This window comes from Falco naumanni, chromosome 2, assembly GCF_017639655.2.
Source record: "Falco naumanni isolate bFalNau1 chromosome 2, bFalNau1.pat, whole genome shotgun sequence".
Taxonomy (NCBI): domain Eukaryota; kingdom Metazoa; phylum Chordata; class Aves; order Falconiformes; family Falconidae; genus Falco; species Falco naumanni.
In genome coordinates, this window is record NC_054055.1 from 20,329,508 (window position 1) to 20,344,802 (window position 15,295).

The 15,295-nt window shown below is 47.1% G+C and overlaps 1 protein-coding gene across 3 annotated transcripts in view; it reads right to left on the reverse strand.

Moving 5' to 3' along the window:
- Positions 1 to 9,674: 9,674 nt before the first annotated feature.
- The window catches only part of LOC121083296 (E3 ubiquitin-protein ligase rnf213-alpha-like), a 64,388-nt gene continuing 58,767 nt past the window's right edge, over positions 9,675 to 15,295 (reverse strand). For all 3 annotated transcript variants that reach the window (XM_040583536.1, XM_040583535.1, XM_040583534.1), the window contains 5 exons: positions 14,850 to 14,927; positions 14,117 to 14,317; positions 13,834 to 13,923; positions 13,275 to 13,435; positions 9,675 to 11,926 (listed from right to left, as the gene is read on the reverse strand). In XM_040583536.1, the coding sequence (XP_040439470.1) occupies positions 11,758 to 11,926; positions 13,275 to 13,435; positions 13,834 to 13,923; positions 14,117 to 14,317; positions 14,850 to 14,927 (699 nt within the window). In that variant the 3' untranslated portion in view covers positions 9,675 to 11,757. The remainder of the gene's footprint in view (positions 11,927 to 13,274; positions 13,436 to 13,833; positions 13,924 to 14,116; positions 14,318 to 14,849; positions 14,928 to 15,295) is intronic.

Sequence of the window (15,295 nt, forward strand, 5' to 3'; positions counted from 1 at the left end):
GAGCCACTGTTGCAGCGCAGAGTGAAAAATCTTTCCAAGGTTTCTGAAATGTCTGTCTTCAAAATCCTTTGATTTCCTTCTAGCCATGTGTCATTCTGGGCAGGGAGCAGAGAGCACAGGAGCATGCCCTGCTAGGTCTGTGTGATCCCTGTTGACTCCTCCCAGGCTTCGGTGTCTAAGCACCACCTCCAGGCTATGCATCCACCATGGCTAGAAGGTCTGAAATCCTGGAGGTCCAGAAAGATCCAAACACCTGGCACAGAAGTTTTTTACCCCACTTAGACCCAAGAAGCAGCTCACACACTATATTGAAGAGGAAAGTACAAGACCAGGCTTAAGACAGGACAACCTTTGGCAGGGCGAGAGTGACTGTGAACAGCTCACCGACAGTGCAGAGATGGCCAGGGATAGTCTTGGGGCTTTTGAACCATTCCCATTAAGTGACAGATTAAAATGACTTATGTGGATAGTACCCAGACACAGGAAAGGGCTGTCTGAACCTGCTAAACCACTGGATACTGGCCACTACTGTGTAAATGGGCACCATGGCTAAATGGGCAGTGTCTTTTCTTCGTGCTGCAGCAGGATACGTATAACACACCTTTGTATGTGCCCAAGATACTTGCCCGTATACATGTTCAAAAGAGATTATGTTGGGCAGAGGCAAAGTGAACACAGAACAAAGTGAACACAGTAAAAAGAACAAAGTGTAGAGGCAGGAATGGCACATTTTTTGGAAACTCCTGTTTTCTTAAAAAGAAACCCAGGATTATCTGCCAATTCAAACAAAATCTGTAAACTCTCCTTTTCTCTGCAGGTTCAAAGGCCAGTGCAGGTCAAGGCTGAATTGAAGCATAAGGGTTTCTTACAGCAACACATTCTCAGGCCAGATCTACCGGTCCCCAGGCAGGGGACCTGGGCTTCAAGACAGTGACCTCAATACGGTTGTCACTTCTGCTGACTGCAGTTGCCATCCCCCCAGCTTGCCCTGTCTGGGCAGCATTTGGCACATGCAAAGACAGCCGGCGAGTAGGGCACACGCAGCTCTGCAAATTTCCATGCCGGGGTTTTCCCCCTAACCTTTGAGCTTGTAGTGATGGATGTCAACACCCTGCCCCTGCCTGCAGCGTCGCCTTTGTGTCTGTATTGCGCTTGCCTAGCAAGGTGTTGGTAGCGGGGTGGGCACGGGGCGGCTTTGGTGAGAAGCCGCTGAAGCTCCCCCACGCCCGATGGGGCCGGTGCCAGCCGGCTCCAGGACAGACCCACCGCTGGCCGAGGCCGAGCCCCCAGCGACGGCGGGAGCCCCCCGGGCTCGTGTGTTGAAGAAGGGGGAGAAGCTGCAGCGCAAGAGCCGCCGCGGCGAGCGGGGAGCGGGACCGTGTGAGAGCAGCAGCCCCGCAGCCCCGGGCGGTGCGGAGGGGCCGGGGGGCTCCGGGCGCCGCAGCAGCGGCTCCCCCAGCCCGCGGGGCAGCCCCGGCGGGGCAGGCTGTGCCCCCAGCCCACGGAGCCCGCGGGGAGCAGCTCCCCCCCGGGGCCGGGCTGCGGGCAGGGCCGGGGCAGGTGTTCTTAACGTTTGGGTTTATTTCTGGTTACCCTGCTCTGATCTGATTGGTAAGAAACTGGACTGATTCGAGCCGAGCCAGTTCTGCCCGTGACGGTCACTGCTGAGCCATCTCTCCCTGCCCGTACCTCCACCCAGGAGCCTCTCCTTGTATTTTCTCTCCCCTGCCCAGCTGAGGAGGGAGCGATGGAGCGGCTTTGGTGGACATCGGGCGTCCAGCCAGGGTCAACCCACCACAGAGTCCTTGCCTGGCTCTGCTCCGTGGGTGACTCACAGCTGCTCCCTCCTGGGTGTGCCGTGGCCGCGGCAGCTGGAACTGTGGCTGTGCAGGCACAAGGGCTGTATCAGACCTGGGCTTTGGGTGCAGGCGTGGGCCATGGGTGCAGTTTGTCCTGGCTAGGAGTGAGGAGATGACAGCTGCAGTTGTGGACAGTTTGCAGCTCCCAGCATCTGCTCATGCATGCCATCACCATCTGATATCATTTGATTGTGGAAGCCACCCCCATGCATGGTATTAGGGCTTGGTACCATGTTGAGACTCATCCGGCACCTCTGCCTAATGTGCTGCAGCCACTGGCTGGGATAAAGGTTCCCGCAGGTCCGTGGGAGCCATCCTTGCCCCGCTCCCTCGTCCATGCAGGGCATGATGCTGCTCTGCTCCCAGGCCTGGAGCTGTGTCATGTTGTGCTCTCTGCAGCAAGCTGGCAGCATGAACATCTGATGTGATGTTCGAGGAACTGTGACATGGTGGATGATGGTGCTGAAAGTCACATTAGCTGTTTGGGGTGTGTTTTTACGAAGACTGACAAGTGTTTCTTTACCTGACAGTGCAACCTTAGTGCTGGTGACATGAAGACATCAACTGTGAATTTTTCTTTCCAGCTTGAACATATACAAATCAAAGTACACATAATGCAAAGCATTATACTACATAACAACTTCAGACATATAAAAGTGGGTTTCACTGATGTTTAATACTTGCCCTTCAGTGACAGCAATGTTCACATTTGTGTATTTTCTAGTAGATATGTAAAATATATGTCTCACCTTGTTATAATCTATGCAAACGTCAGTAATCTATATAAACTGCAGTAGTTCGCAGTGTCAGGGGATGGCACCAGAACTGATTATCCATAGAGCAAGTTATTCTACTGTAAGTTAATTCATGTAGCAAAGCAAATATCTTATTCTAAGTTATTAGCTAATATTCCAGCCAACAAGGCACTATTTCTCTGTGATCTTTTGATTGCTTTTGTTTTTTATTTGCTCAATGTCCTTCAGTTCCATCTTTTTCCACTAGTAAACAAATTTTCTTTATATTTGGCATAAATAAGCAAGTAGTAATGCCAGGGTGACATTCTAGTGCAGCAGAAAGACAGCTACTGAAATCCTCATGTTTTCTAGGCATAGTCAGTCTCACCGCAGAGACCTTTTAATGTGGCTTCTTGATGCTTTGCTGCAGCTTGGACATGAAAAGAGATTTTTAATGGCTAGGGTGTTCAATACTATTAAAAGCTGGTGTCTTTAACTTTCTTTCCTGCTAAAAGAGATGTTGATTTAAAACTGATTAAGGATTAAGTTTATCATATACCAGCTAAGTTGTTCAGTTAACTATCTGCATTTGAACAATAATGTAAATTGCCTTGGGTAAGCCGTGATTACTAGACAGGTATAAATGTCCTCTAATAGCTATTTGTACTCTGAGATTGTTACTTCTGTCCCAATTAAATCATAGTGTTTTATTATTTATTACTCATCTGTCCTAGATTCTTTCCATACTTACACACTTGCTTGACAGGACTTACTGGAGCCAACAGCAATATCAGTAAGCTGAGCTGTTTCCCTTTGAGTTCTTGTCCCATGGTGGACCACCCTGTAACACTACCCAACAAAACTCATCAAGGTGGTTATTATGTTTTTGAGTGCATTTTCCCAAAGCTTGAACTAGGATTGATGAAATCTTTTTTTCCAAGATAGGTTTGCTCCTTGCAATGTTTGGTATTTCTGTGTGCTACACTGTAGGGCTGACAATTTCCATGGTTACAACTGGATCTTGCCCTTTCTGGGAAAGCCCCTGTGGGGATTCACTGAAACACTGGCACACAGCCTGCCCTCCTGCATTGCACTCGTTGTAGTTATGTGGTTTCCCAAGACTGCCACCTTTCCCACTCCCCCCCCCCCCCCCCCCCTTTTTTTTTTAAGTTGCACCCTAGCTGGATAGCTATCTTTTGATTTTTTAAAAAATATTTTTATTTTTACAATTTGTTTTATTTGAATATGGAGCTCTTGAATACTTAATATTTTTATCTGATAATCATCTGGTACTTCATTATCAATGCACTGGGACTGAGCGTCTTATTTCTTGGCCAGTCATTGCCATGTGAGAAGATCCATGTATGACAAGGACAGAAAATACACTATTAGAGTAACTGGAAGTTTTTTATCTCAGTCTTTTCCTATGCTGCTGGCCATCTTTCCAAAGTCTTGCTTGAATATTCAGTTCACTCTGCCCATTGAGTCAGAGCTTTGGGAATGCCCTTTTATGTGAAATCATTGCTTGACTCCTGAAATGTTGTTCCATATTAGAGCAGCTGCTCTGTCTCTGTGTACTCCATGGCTCTTAGGGCTGCAGCCTTTGCTAGAGCATCCACTTTGTTACCTCAGTCCCCTTTTTCTATCTGATTTTTGGTGGGCTTTCACTTGTATTACTTATTTATCACCATTTATTTTCCTTAGGGTTTGGGCCACTTGTTCCCAGAGGGTAACATGTAACTGTCCTGAACATGACCCTTTGTTTTCTCATGTTGGTAGTCAGACAGCTTGTCAAATCCATGAAAAAAGTAGTTTCTCTCAGTCCTCATTTTGTAGTATTTCTTTAGCAGCCCGAGTTTCAGCTGCTTGAACTGAGTGGAGGAGTGCTTTCATTTTTGTGTATGTTTTTATGCTTACCCAAATAGCTGCAGTGTTTTCCCTGATTTGTTAGGGCTGCTGTCCACAGCACTAGCTGTGGTTTGCTACCTGCTGTTGTGAGCTCTCCTGGCGCTGTGCATTTGCTAGGTCTGTGCCGGGGGTGACTTCCCTTTGTCCCCTGGCTCGTACATGTTCCTCCACAGAGTGCGAGAGCTGGCTGCAGGGCTGTCAGAGCTCTTGCCCTGCACATAGTTTTTCCTTTTGCATCAAGGCTGCCCCCACCTTGCCAGTGATGGGCTACTGAATATGCAACGGGTCTCCTATGCTGGGGTGTGCCAGCGCAGGAACCTGAGCAAAATCTTCCTTCAGCTGCCTTGGTGCCGTGCCTGGTCTGGGCCCCATGGTCACCATCTCTTCTCCTTGAGGGACATGGTCAGCATCCAGCTTTTGCCTGCTAACGTTGGAATAAAACTTCTGGAAAGCTAAATATTCTTTGCAAGGTCCATAATCCTGATACAATTTGGGCGTGTTGGGCTGCATGTGTGTATTTCAATGAATTCCACCTGTTGTTTATCAGTGACCTCTTGAGCTAAAATTATGCCCAGCTCTTTAAGTTCTCTCTGTACTAGTTGGATCTTTGGTCACCTAAACTGAAACGCAGTTTCCTCACCTTCAGAACTAGCTCTTTATTTGCTGTCATGGTTGCACAAGAGGGTCCATAGATCAAAATACCATGTACAGAATGTGCAACTGAAGTTTGGCTGTTTTCCAAGAACTCCACATATACCATAACGTACACAGGGCAGGTTGCCAGAGCATTAGGATCCCTAAAGCACTGGCTGCACCGTCTGAAACAGTCCTAAAATCTGTGTTTCTACTTCATGTCCAATATAGGTCACGGCTGTGTTCATAAAACATATGAAACAGTCCTAAAATCTGTGTTTCTACTTCATGTCCAATATAGGTCACGGCTGCTTTGCTTGGTGGCTCTCTGGGCTCCCCAAGGGCATCTTGCAATGAGCCAGCTGAGGCTCCTACACCTGTTAGCTCTTTAGGACTATGTGTATTCGCTTTGTTGAGAACAGCGCTCTAGTTGCTGCTTGCCCCCTGTAAAGTTTGGATAGCTCTGGGCAGGACCAGCTGGAGGTTTTTAGGAGGTGGGCACCCCTAATGTGCAGAATTGGGTCTGTCTGGGTCAGGCCTTACTGTTTGTTCCTTTTACAGCTCTTGTTGTTTAGTTAATTCAGTTTGTTCTTAAAAGGCGCTGAAAGGTGACCCTCTCTGAGCATTTATGTTTTCTCCTTCAGTCCTCAGCTTTTTGACCTGTGAAAATCCCTCGTCCATCTCTGTCTCTGGTATTCCAGCAAAATCACTGGCCTTTGCCTCAGCTTTGAAATACTGGCTTTTCTCCATTAACTTTGTTTTCCGTGGAGCAGACAATTAGCAGCAAATGTTACTACTTGGAGTGTTTCACAGACCTTCTTCTTTCTCTTTACATTTTCTATCTGTGCCTGGTAAAATTGTTCTGCCTGAATGACTTTCCTCTTCAGCTAGAGCTGAGTCAAATGATGTTGATTTACGGGTTCAGTAATTGCCCTAGCAGCTGGTACCTATCCATCCGTCATTGCAGGTTTAATTTTGAACCTCAGCATTAGGTTGCTGTCTTCGTCCCTCCTGCGTGAAATCTGAACCTGTATTCAGTACCTGCTTTCTTGGTTAAAAAAAAAAAAACCCGCCTCTGGTCCTTCCTCAGCTCTCTTTTACTCCAAACTGAGCAGCTGCACCATGGTTAGGGAAAGCAGCAATGCCTCTACAGTCCTCTGCAGAAGGCCTGGTGTTCTCCCCCAGCTTCTTCCTCCAGTGCTGCTGATGCTGGGTTGAGGTTGGATGATGCTGCGGTGGGGTTATCATCACTCATGGCTGTTTGTGGGGCTCCTGCAAGTCCCACTACCACTGTACAGCAGTATCTACACAGGGTCCTAGCAACCATCATATAGCTCTGGCTCGTTCCAGGCCTTGACTCAGCTTGTCTCAAGCTTGCTCCTGTATCCCTTCACCAGCAGCTGTGTGCCAGTGGTGACAGGGGACATGAGAGGGGTCAGGGGTCCAGCACTTTGCTGAGGAACAGTCAGAGGGGAGGGGAGTAACCTGGTGGCTCCTCAAGATCCAGCCTGTGATCAGACCACACAGCCCCTTCCCTGGCCCAGGGATCAATGTCTCACCCAGGAATCCCTCTCGGAGGGTTGCAGCCACAGCCTGCTGCTGCATGGCTCTTCCAAACACTCAGTCATCCTCTGGCAAATGCTGAGTCTCTCTTGCCATTGTCCTCACAGGTGCTTGTTGCTGATCTGGATGCTGGTCTCAAGTTTCTGCTGTGTTAGGTCTTGTAAGCTCCATCCCATCCTGCCTGGCTTCACCCCACACCGGTGTGGATGGCAAGATCTTTGCTGCAGAGGCACACGTGTTTCTGCCTCAGTTCCTTCAGCAATTCAGTTCCCTATTTTAATTCCATTTTCCCCTTTTCTAGACCTGCAATTTTCTCTCCAGGTCCTCACTTTACCACTTTTAGTGGACTAGTCAACGTAGCTGCAACTTTCCACAAAGCCCATAGCCAGCAACATTAATAAGTCTTGACTTGGGTGAGCTCCTAGCAGACTGTAAATGCTTTTCTTGCCTCCCCCGGGACACTTTTGCCTGTGCAGTTAACCGGCTGCCATGGCTGGGCTCATACTGCGTGACCCAGATCCTAAACTTCACTTTTTGATGTGTTTATGTATATGTATATGTATATGTATACGCATACGCATACGTGTATGTATATGTGTATGTATAACACAGCATGCCAAAAGAGAGAGTCTGTCTTTCCCCCTGCAAGCAGTCTTCATTTGTGTCTCGCTTGTGGTGCTTAGTACAGGAGCCCCAGTGAGATCTGAGCCTCCCCCCAGGGTCACTCTGTTTGGGCACCCTTCAGCATGTGCAAGGAGGTGCTGCAAGGACACACACAGCTCCAAAGCACAAAGCTAGTATTTGCTGGCTACACACACAGGATAGCCGGGGCTTAACGAGCTGCCCAGCCGAGCACAGGCAGCTCACTGCCCCCGTACAGCACCGGCGCCTTTGCCAGCTGCACAGGCACCACCTCGGAGCGAGAAGAGTTGGTCTCTGCAGCCCCAGGGCACATCCTCAGTGGTGATGAGTTTCCTTATTTCAGGTCCCTGTTAGCTTCTTCGGGGTTTTATACCTTCCCGTGATGGGTTTTTCTTATGAACACTTAAGCTGGTAGTGATGCCACCTCAACCACGTTACCTATGTGCCTGTGGTGTCACCGTGTCCCCTTTCCTGGCTCTGCTCTACCCATGTCTCGTGGCTCCTCCTGACAAATGCGCAACACTCGGCAGCAGCCTGAGCTGCAGCTGCGCAGCCAGGAGGGCTGTGTCAGAGCTGGGCTTTGGGGCCTTGGGCTCAGGCCATTGGCCCCAAGGGGATAAGAAGGCGATGACTGGGATTGCAGACAGAAGTTTACATCCCCAGCTACTGCTGGAGACAGTTTCATCTGTGTATATAGGCTGGTACATCACTTTTGTAGCCATAAATCAAGCCCATCTGTATGATTTACTTTCTCCTCCTACTGTTTGTCTTTATTAAGTTAAATCAATCATCCCACTGCTCTGTGATTTATGGCTTTTTGTTTTGCTGTGAATGTGTCACAAAGTGAAATCTGGAAGTTTTGATGTATTGGTAAAACCAAGCTTGTCTGCCTAGGGTGAGATCGGAAGAATTTAGTTTCCTCTTGAGTGGATTCTGACAGATGATATAAATTTCCATCCTCCCCTCTTCTTCCTCTTCCTCCTCAACCCACACCTGGTTGCAAAGAAAGGCCTTGAAATAGGTGGTGGCCAAGGCTCATCTGTTTCCCAGTCTGTCATTTTGTCCTGGAACACCTTGACCTGCACCCTGCAGTACTTGCAGCACTTCAGGGATCTGTGACAGCTCTGCATAAAGCCATGGATGGATGGATGGATGAAGGTGAAGAACTCAGCCCCATCCCAGGTTGCCCTGATGGCCTCCAACAGCTGAGTGTGGCTTGTACTGGCTATGGCCAACGGAGCATTCAATGACTCCAAGGATGGAGATGCCATCAGCTTGCTGTCTGGGCAACATTATGTGGTATGGTCAGTCTTTGTCTTCACCAAGGTTCATCCAAGGAAATTCTGGCCAATGTGGGAGACCTTGTGCTGGAAGGGAATGGAAAAGGAGTTTCCCATTCAAGTAGAGGGTGAAATGGCTGGCTAAATACCAAAGACATAGTCTGGGGAGCACTTCAGTCCAAATGCTGGCTTCCCCACCACCCGCTGTGCTCTCCACTCCAAACCTTTTGTGTTGAAGAAAAAGGCAGAGGGGCAGGTATGGCCCTACTACGGCCTTTTTCAGATATGGGGACATCCTCTCTCCCCATCTCTCCCCATCGCATCTCAGTGATGAGCAGCTCCTATCACCCCTGTTCGCTCTGCTATGCCACAGGATATCTGTGGCCATAGGCCCTTAGAAATCCCTGTGAAGGGTTTACACCTCCTTAGACCTATTAAAAGCCCTTTTTTGCTGAGAGAAGGTCCACTGTGTGTCTCAATCACATTTCCTTGTCTTCTGTTCTTCCCAAGGGTGGAAAAGCAGCTACTCTCTAAGCCCAACTTTTGTCCTTTCAATTGGAGGCTTGTGAGGTAGTGGACTGAAATGGTAATGATGTTTATTAATTAAGCAAAACACACATCTACAAATCTTTTAATACCTTAACTACCTTATAAATGCACCCCTTTTTAGTAGCATAATTCACATTTGTGTCACTGCAAGTAATACAGAGTGATTAACCTATTGCTTATTATTACTATTAGTACTGATACATAATTATATTACTCCCAAGAAATCTTACAAATCAAGCACTTTTTAACCTGCAAGTCTATTGCCTTTCTGCCTGCATTTAGGTAACAAGTCTATCCTTCCTTATAAGTTTATGCATCTTTACTGCACCCTCTCACACCAAGTCTTGTGGACCAGCCTGGTGGAGACACCAGCATGTTCTCCAAGGGGGGTTCCCTCCAGCATCTCCAGTGGTGTTGGGTCCACAGCTCAGCTTCAGCATCTGCACTCCTTCCATCAGAAGCTTCTCACCCTTCTTTATTCTCTACCCAATCTTAAACCTCATTGCTCCTTTTTGCCCTTTTCCTGAATCCACATTTTTGCCTCCCTTGCACCTCTTTTTTGCCCTTCTGACTCCTCCCAAATAAACAGTCTAAGCTTAATCAGTCATTAGTCTCAACTCTGCTACATTCATACACAAATCCAGGGTTTCTGACACTGTCACTTGGCCATTTTAGGCCTATTATGGTATTACCGATACAATTCTTTAGATGAAGGATATCTTACGTTACAATACTCCCTTCTGACTGTGTGGTCCACACTGGTAGCATTTGATTTACTTTTTTTTTTTTTTTGGGGGGGGCAGAATTACTGCATTTTAGCCTTACCTACCTATGCTGATTAAGCAAAGTCTGTTTCTCATCTCAGGTGCACGGTTTGCATACCACAACAATTATATTTGTGCATTTTGTTCTTACATCCTATCTCTGTACTGGAACAGTTTTCAACACGCTTCCAGTTCCCATCAGAGGTCTTGGCCAGTTTTGGAGCCTAGAGCAGGGCCCCTGGCTCTCAATCCCCAGACCTATAGCAGACCTCACATCCAAGTCTCTACAGAGCTACTCCAAGAAGACATCACTGTGGGAGAGCCCAGCCTGTTTATATCCACAGAAGCCTGGCTCATCTCCCTGTGTCATCCTCCGCTGGCTTCGTGAAAGGAGATGAGCCAGTTATTCTACATTTTGCTGCTCAACTGCTAAGTTGCAGAGGGGAGAAGTGGAAGCCCAGGTTTTGCTTTGCACCAGTAGAAGGACCTGTCCTTTCCTTGCTCCATGAGCTTATAGCACCTAAACTTGTCTGAGCTTTACAGCCTGTGCTGTACGGTTGTGTATTCTACCATGGCAATAGTTTTTGTGTGTGCACATGTGTATATATATTTATATATATAAACATATGCATGCATATATACATACACATCTATATTTTTGTGTGTATATATATATGTACACACACAGATATATAGTGACTAACACTAGTAAAAAGTAGTTACTATATGCAGAATAAAATATGTATGACCCTAGAATAAAAATGCAAAGAGGAGTACAGACATAGGGTAAGAGCAGAGGCCTTGAAAATACAGGCACAAGACGATATTCGTAGCCCCAGGACTATAAATTACTCACCTACTGTCAATCACTCATCACCAGAGGAATTCAGTCTTGGGAACTGGGATTAATTTTGGGGATACCAAAGAAAACACAGTTGGGACCAATAAGGAAGCACAACATGTACTACTGGGTCAGGATGACCTGAAGACCTGATCTGGGCCAGCTGAAAGGGTGACTTATAATCTCTTTCAAAGTGAAGAGTCCCCAGATATGGGTATAAAATATGGCTCTTCACCACAGCTGTGAAGTGCATCATTACTGTGGATGTACCACTGCTGATCCATTCTGCAGTGCTGCAGCTGCTGTAGGTTTCTCGCTTTTCCTTTTATTTCTAGGTGTATTTTTGCTTACATTGCTTTTGCTGCCTTGAATATGCTATCAAAGCTATTAGGAAAAAGCACAAACACAGTACTAAGCATTAAAATGAGATTCCCTTTCCCTACCCCTTTCCAGTTGATTGGATTTTTTTTTTTGGTAACCTGCTCTGAAACTTAAATGCAATAAATTGACAACAAACTGAATGGTTTATGGGGAAATTTTTGTCAGGGAGCAGCAGGCATGGGGCTGTCCCACACAGGAAAGTGAGCTGGGGGAAGAGGGTGACCCAGGCAGAAGCAGGACAGTGTCCCCACCAACCTGGCACAGTTCCACAGAACATGGGCAGAACCAGGTTCTATTGACTGCCCAGTGATCACCGAACAAGGTGAGGTGATGAGACAGGTCCAAGGTCAATGCAGGAAGACTAGGGAGCAAATCAGGATTGTCAAGGCTGGACACCAGTGCACCTACAAAATAGCTGAGGAGGGGACAGAAGGCCCAGGGCTGAGATTAAGTAGAGCTCCTGGACCAGTGGACAGTGGGTGTGTGGGTGGAAATCCTGCATGAGGTCTGTCAGGACAATTAAGGCACTCAGGGTGCTGAAAACTGGGTTGGAGAAGCTGCAGGTGAGTAAATTCCTGGAGGAGTTAGCCAGAGTTAGGTTGGTCATTCCTGGATGTAAATAGAGCTATGAAGTTTGCTGGTCCTCACAGCTGTCTTCCAGACGGAAACAACATCCTTCAGTAGCAGGTTTGGACTCAAAGTGCCTGTCAGGTTTGCAATGGAGTCATCACCTTGCCTGTCTTCCAGGAACAGTCTGAAAGTTTCTTTTAGCCTGTGGGTGAGACAGATCATAATTTTAAGTGTCTGAAAGACTGCTGGGTTTCCAAATGCCCTGACCGTGGCAGGCAATGCCAGCAGTCAATGCCATTCTGCACTGGTACACCTAGATGGCCTTGCAGCTGGAACCTGGGCAGTGTTCTCTGGGATATCTCCAGTGGTATCAGACAACAATGTGGGCAACTGTTGGTCAACATTGTCAACAGAACCCATAGGCTGTGGCCTCCTCAAAGCTGAGCTCTCTTGGCTTCGCTGGCTGCCTCTCCCATCTCAGGTATAACACAGCATGCCAAACCTATCTGCACTCATCTCGATATATGCCCAGCTCCCTCCTTCATGGGGTCTGTCATGTTGTCACTGTGGCATTAGGAAACCTTCCTCATGCAAGAAACAGGGAAAGGGAGGTGGTGTGGCCGTATGCTCACATTAGGGTTTCTCAGTGGTCTTGTATAGGGGGCACCTTTTTTGTTCCCTTACATGATCCCTCTTTTTTTTTTCTCCCCAGGCCAAACACACACTGAACTGCATGAACAAGAATGTAGCTAGTCGGTTAATTTTTCTCTTCTGTGAAATCCCATCTGGAGGATTGTGCCTGATATTGTGCTCCAAGTGCAAGAAAAACATTGATCTTTTAAAGTGAGTTCAGCAGAGTGCAACCAGTAGGATTAGAGGTCTGGAGCACAGAACATATGAAGAGAAGGTAGAGAACTGGGTTATTCAGTCTTCAGAGAAGGTAAAGGGAAACTCTAAATGCATCTTTAAGAACGTAGTGGGAAGGTTGCAAGAAGATTAAGCCAGACTCTTCTTGAACTGCCCAGTGAAAAGACAGGAATTAACAAACACAACATACAACAGTGGAAATCCTCACTAAATGCAAAAAAAAAAAAAAAAAAAAATTCTTCACATGGGTGATGCAGCCCTGGGACAATGCAGAGGACACAATGACACAACTGGACAAGTCCTTGAACAGTCTGCTGTAGCTTTGAACTCAGACCTTCCTGAATCAAAAGGGTAGACTACAGACTTCCAGAGGGCACCCCCAATCTCAGTCTCCATGACCATATGATTTTTAGTGGTTCTTTTGCTTCCCCATGACATGCCAGATGAATTGAAAGTACTGGGGTTTCTGATGTATTTTACTCCCACTTCTCTTTACTTGGGCATCACAAAAAAACCTGATGGTGCTCATCACAGCTGCAGTAACTCCCACTTTTGGAAGGCATGGCCCTTCCCTCTGGCAAGTTTCAAGAGCCCACCTTAAAAAGGACTTCAAGACACCTTTCATTTGGGTCTAAGGAGTTGGTATCTACCTCAGGAACAAACCAAGAAAAATCTGCTCTTACTCCCACTGTGGATTAAAGCTATCCAGAGACACAACGATCATCTCATGGAGCTCAACGAGGAACAAGTCCAGGTTCACTGTCGAGAGTGCAGTAGTCAGAGCCTTCTCCATCTCTGCACTCAACTCCTCATGGTACTGCTCAGGAACCAGGCAGAAGGGATTCTGCAATGACAGACAACATCAGCAAGACGATGGCCAGGGACTCCCTGCAAAGACCATCTCGGGGCTACAACTGATGGAAGAGGTGGAACTGGAACCCTCTTTGTTCCTGACTCTTATGCCAGGGACACCAGAGACCACAGCACCGGCTGCTGATGTGACCCATGCCAGAAAGCACCACTGCTTCTAGCACAGAATCTTGTGGGCGACCGTTTTCCAAGGGTCTTATGTAATGTAAGTCACATAAGACTGCTGAATAGAAAGATACAAAACCCACAAAATATTCCTGATATTTCCCTACCCATTTCCAAAGTTTTCCACAGAAAATCATCTTTGTAAAAATTTCTCTCCCTTCCCCTAGCTCTTGTGGACAGTTTTGTGAACTGAGCTCTCTCTTTCACCTGATTCATCTGCACCAACAGCACAGATCTCTTTGCTGACAATGTCTGCCACAGAGACAGGATGTGCTTCAGCTGAGTGTTCAGTACCACCTGGAGGAGGAGAAAACAGATGGACAACTAGTCAACCAGTTCCTGCTTGTCAGAAAGCCTCCATTGGCCATGTTCTGGGTTAATTCACAAAAAAGTGACTTAAAAGGTGGTGTCTTAATTCTTAGGGGAGGGTATGAAGGATGGAAACATTAATCCAGTTTCTGATTCAGTACAAGCAAAGCGCCTTGCTTACCGGCATGTCTCTGAACTGTTCTACACCTGCATCCATCTTCAGCTCATTTTTTACATACTCAGACAACTGACGCTTTGGGTCCTCACCGGTCACGGCCAGGAACTCGGCAGCCACTTTTAAGGTGGCAAGTGTTTGGGAAATAGCATTCACTGATCGGGCTTCTTCCATGATCTGTTTCAGCTGGTTCACACTTAGAGATTCCTATCAGGAGAAATATAGCCAGACTGTGACTCTGACACGTGAAGTCTGGGTCCGACAAGTGTGTCTGTACAGCAAAGTGACGGTATAAACTTTGGTACTAGTTCTGCCCTCTTATCAAAGGGAGAGTTAGGTACACCTGGGTGATGTCCAGTGTTTACGTGGGAAAGACACAGGCTGTACAAGGACATGGGTTCCCCAGCATAGTTGTAAGCAGGAACAATAACCTTGAAGCTGGTACTTGTACTGATCCACCATGCCAGTGCATGGTGTGCTGTGGTCACCATATCCCTTTGGTTTAGACACTTGTACAGATAACTCCACCTGAGCTGCCTGGATTCCCTTTAGAGCCAGCAAAGAAAATTGGCTCCTTATGAGGCTCCAGCCATCTGTCTGGTTTGGACTCAGACCTTTTTACACATCCTGCAGGTGCCATATTCTTTGTTGAGCTCTCTGTCCCTTGGGGTGGCTTATTAATAAGTATTACAAGGCAGAGGAAAGCTTGGATGGAAAAAATTGTAAGCTCTTTTTGTACCTGTGCCAGCTGTTCTCTCACTTTCATTTTTGTGTGCTGCACAGTCTTCATGCTGTTCAGTGCAAAGGATGGAGCGGTCTGGAAAGCAAATGAATGGCTTTGAAGTATCACTTGGCACAGGCCAAACTGGAAACTTGTGACCATGCAGTAGGACACAGCTACCCATGCCTTGGGCTGCAGGGCCAGTGGCAGTGACAGCCTAGCATAGGAGGTATAGTGGAGGCAAAAGCAGGGAGGGGCTACCCAAGTGGAATATAGAGACACTACTTGGGCATGCAAGGGTGGAATTAGGAAAGACAAAGCTCATCGGGAGCTGAAATTGCTGAGGGATGTGAAGGCCACCAAGAATGGCTTCTACATCACTATGTCATTAGCAAAAGGAAAACCAGATAAAAACTAGGTCCACTGCTCAACAAGGAATGGGACCTACTGACAAAGGGCATGGA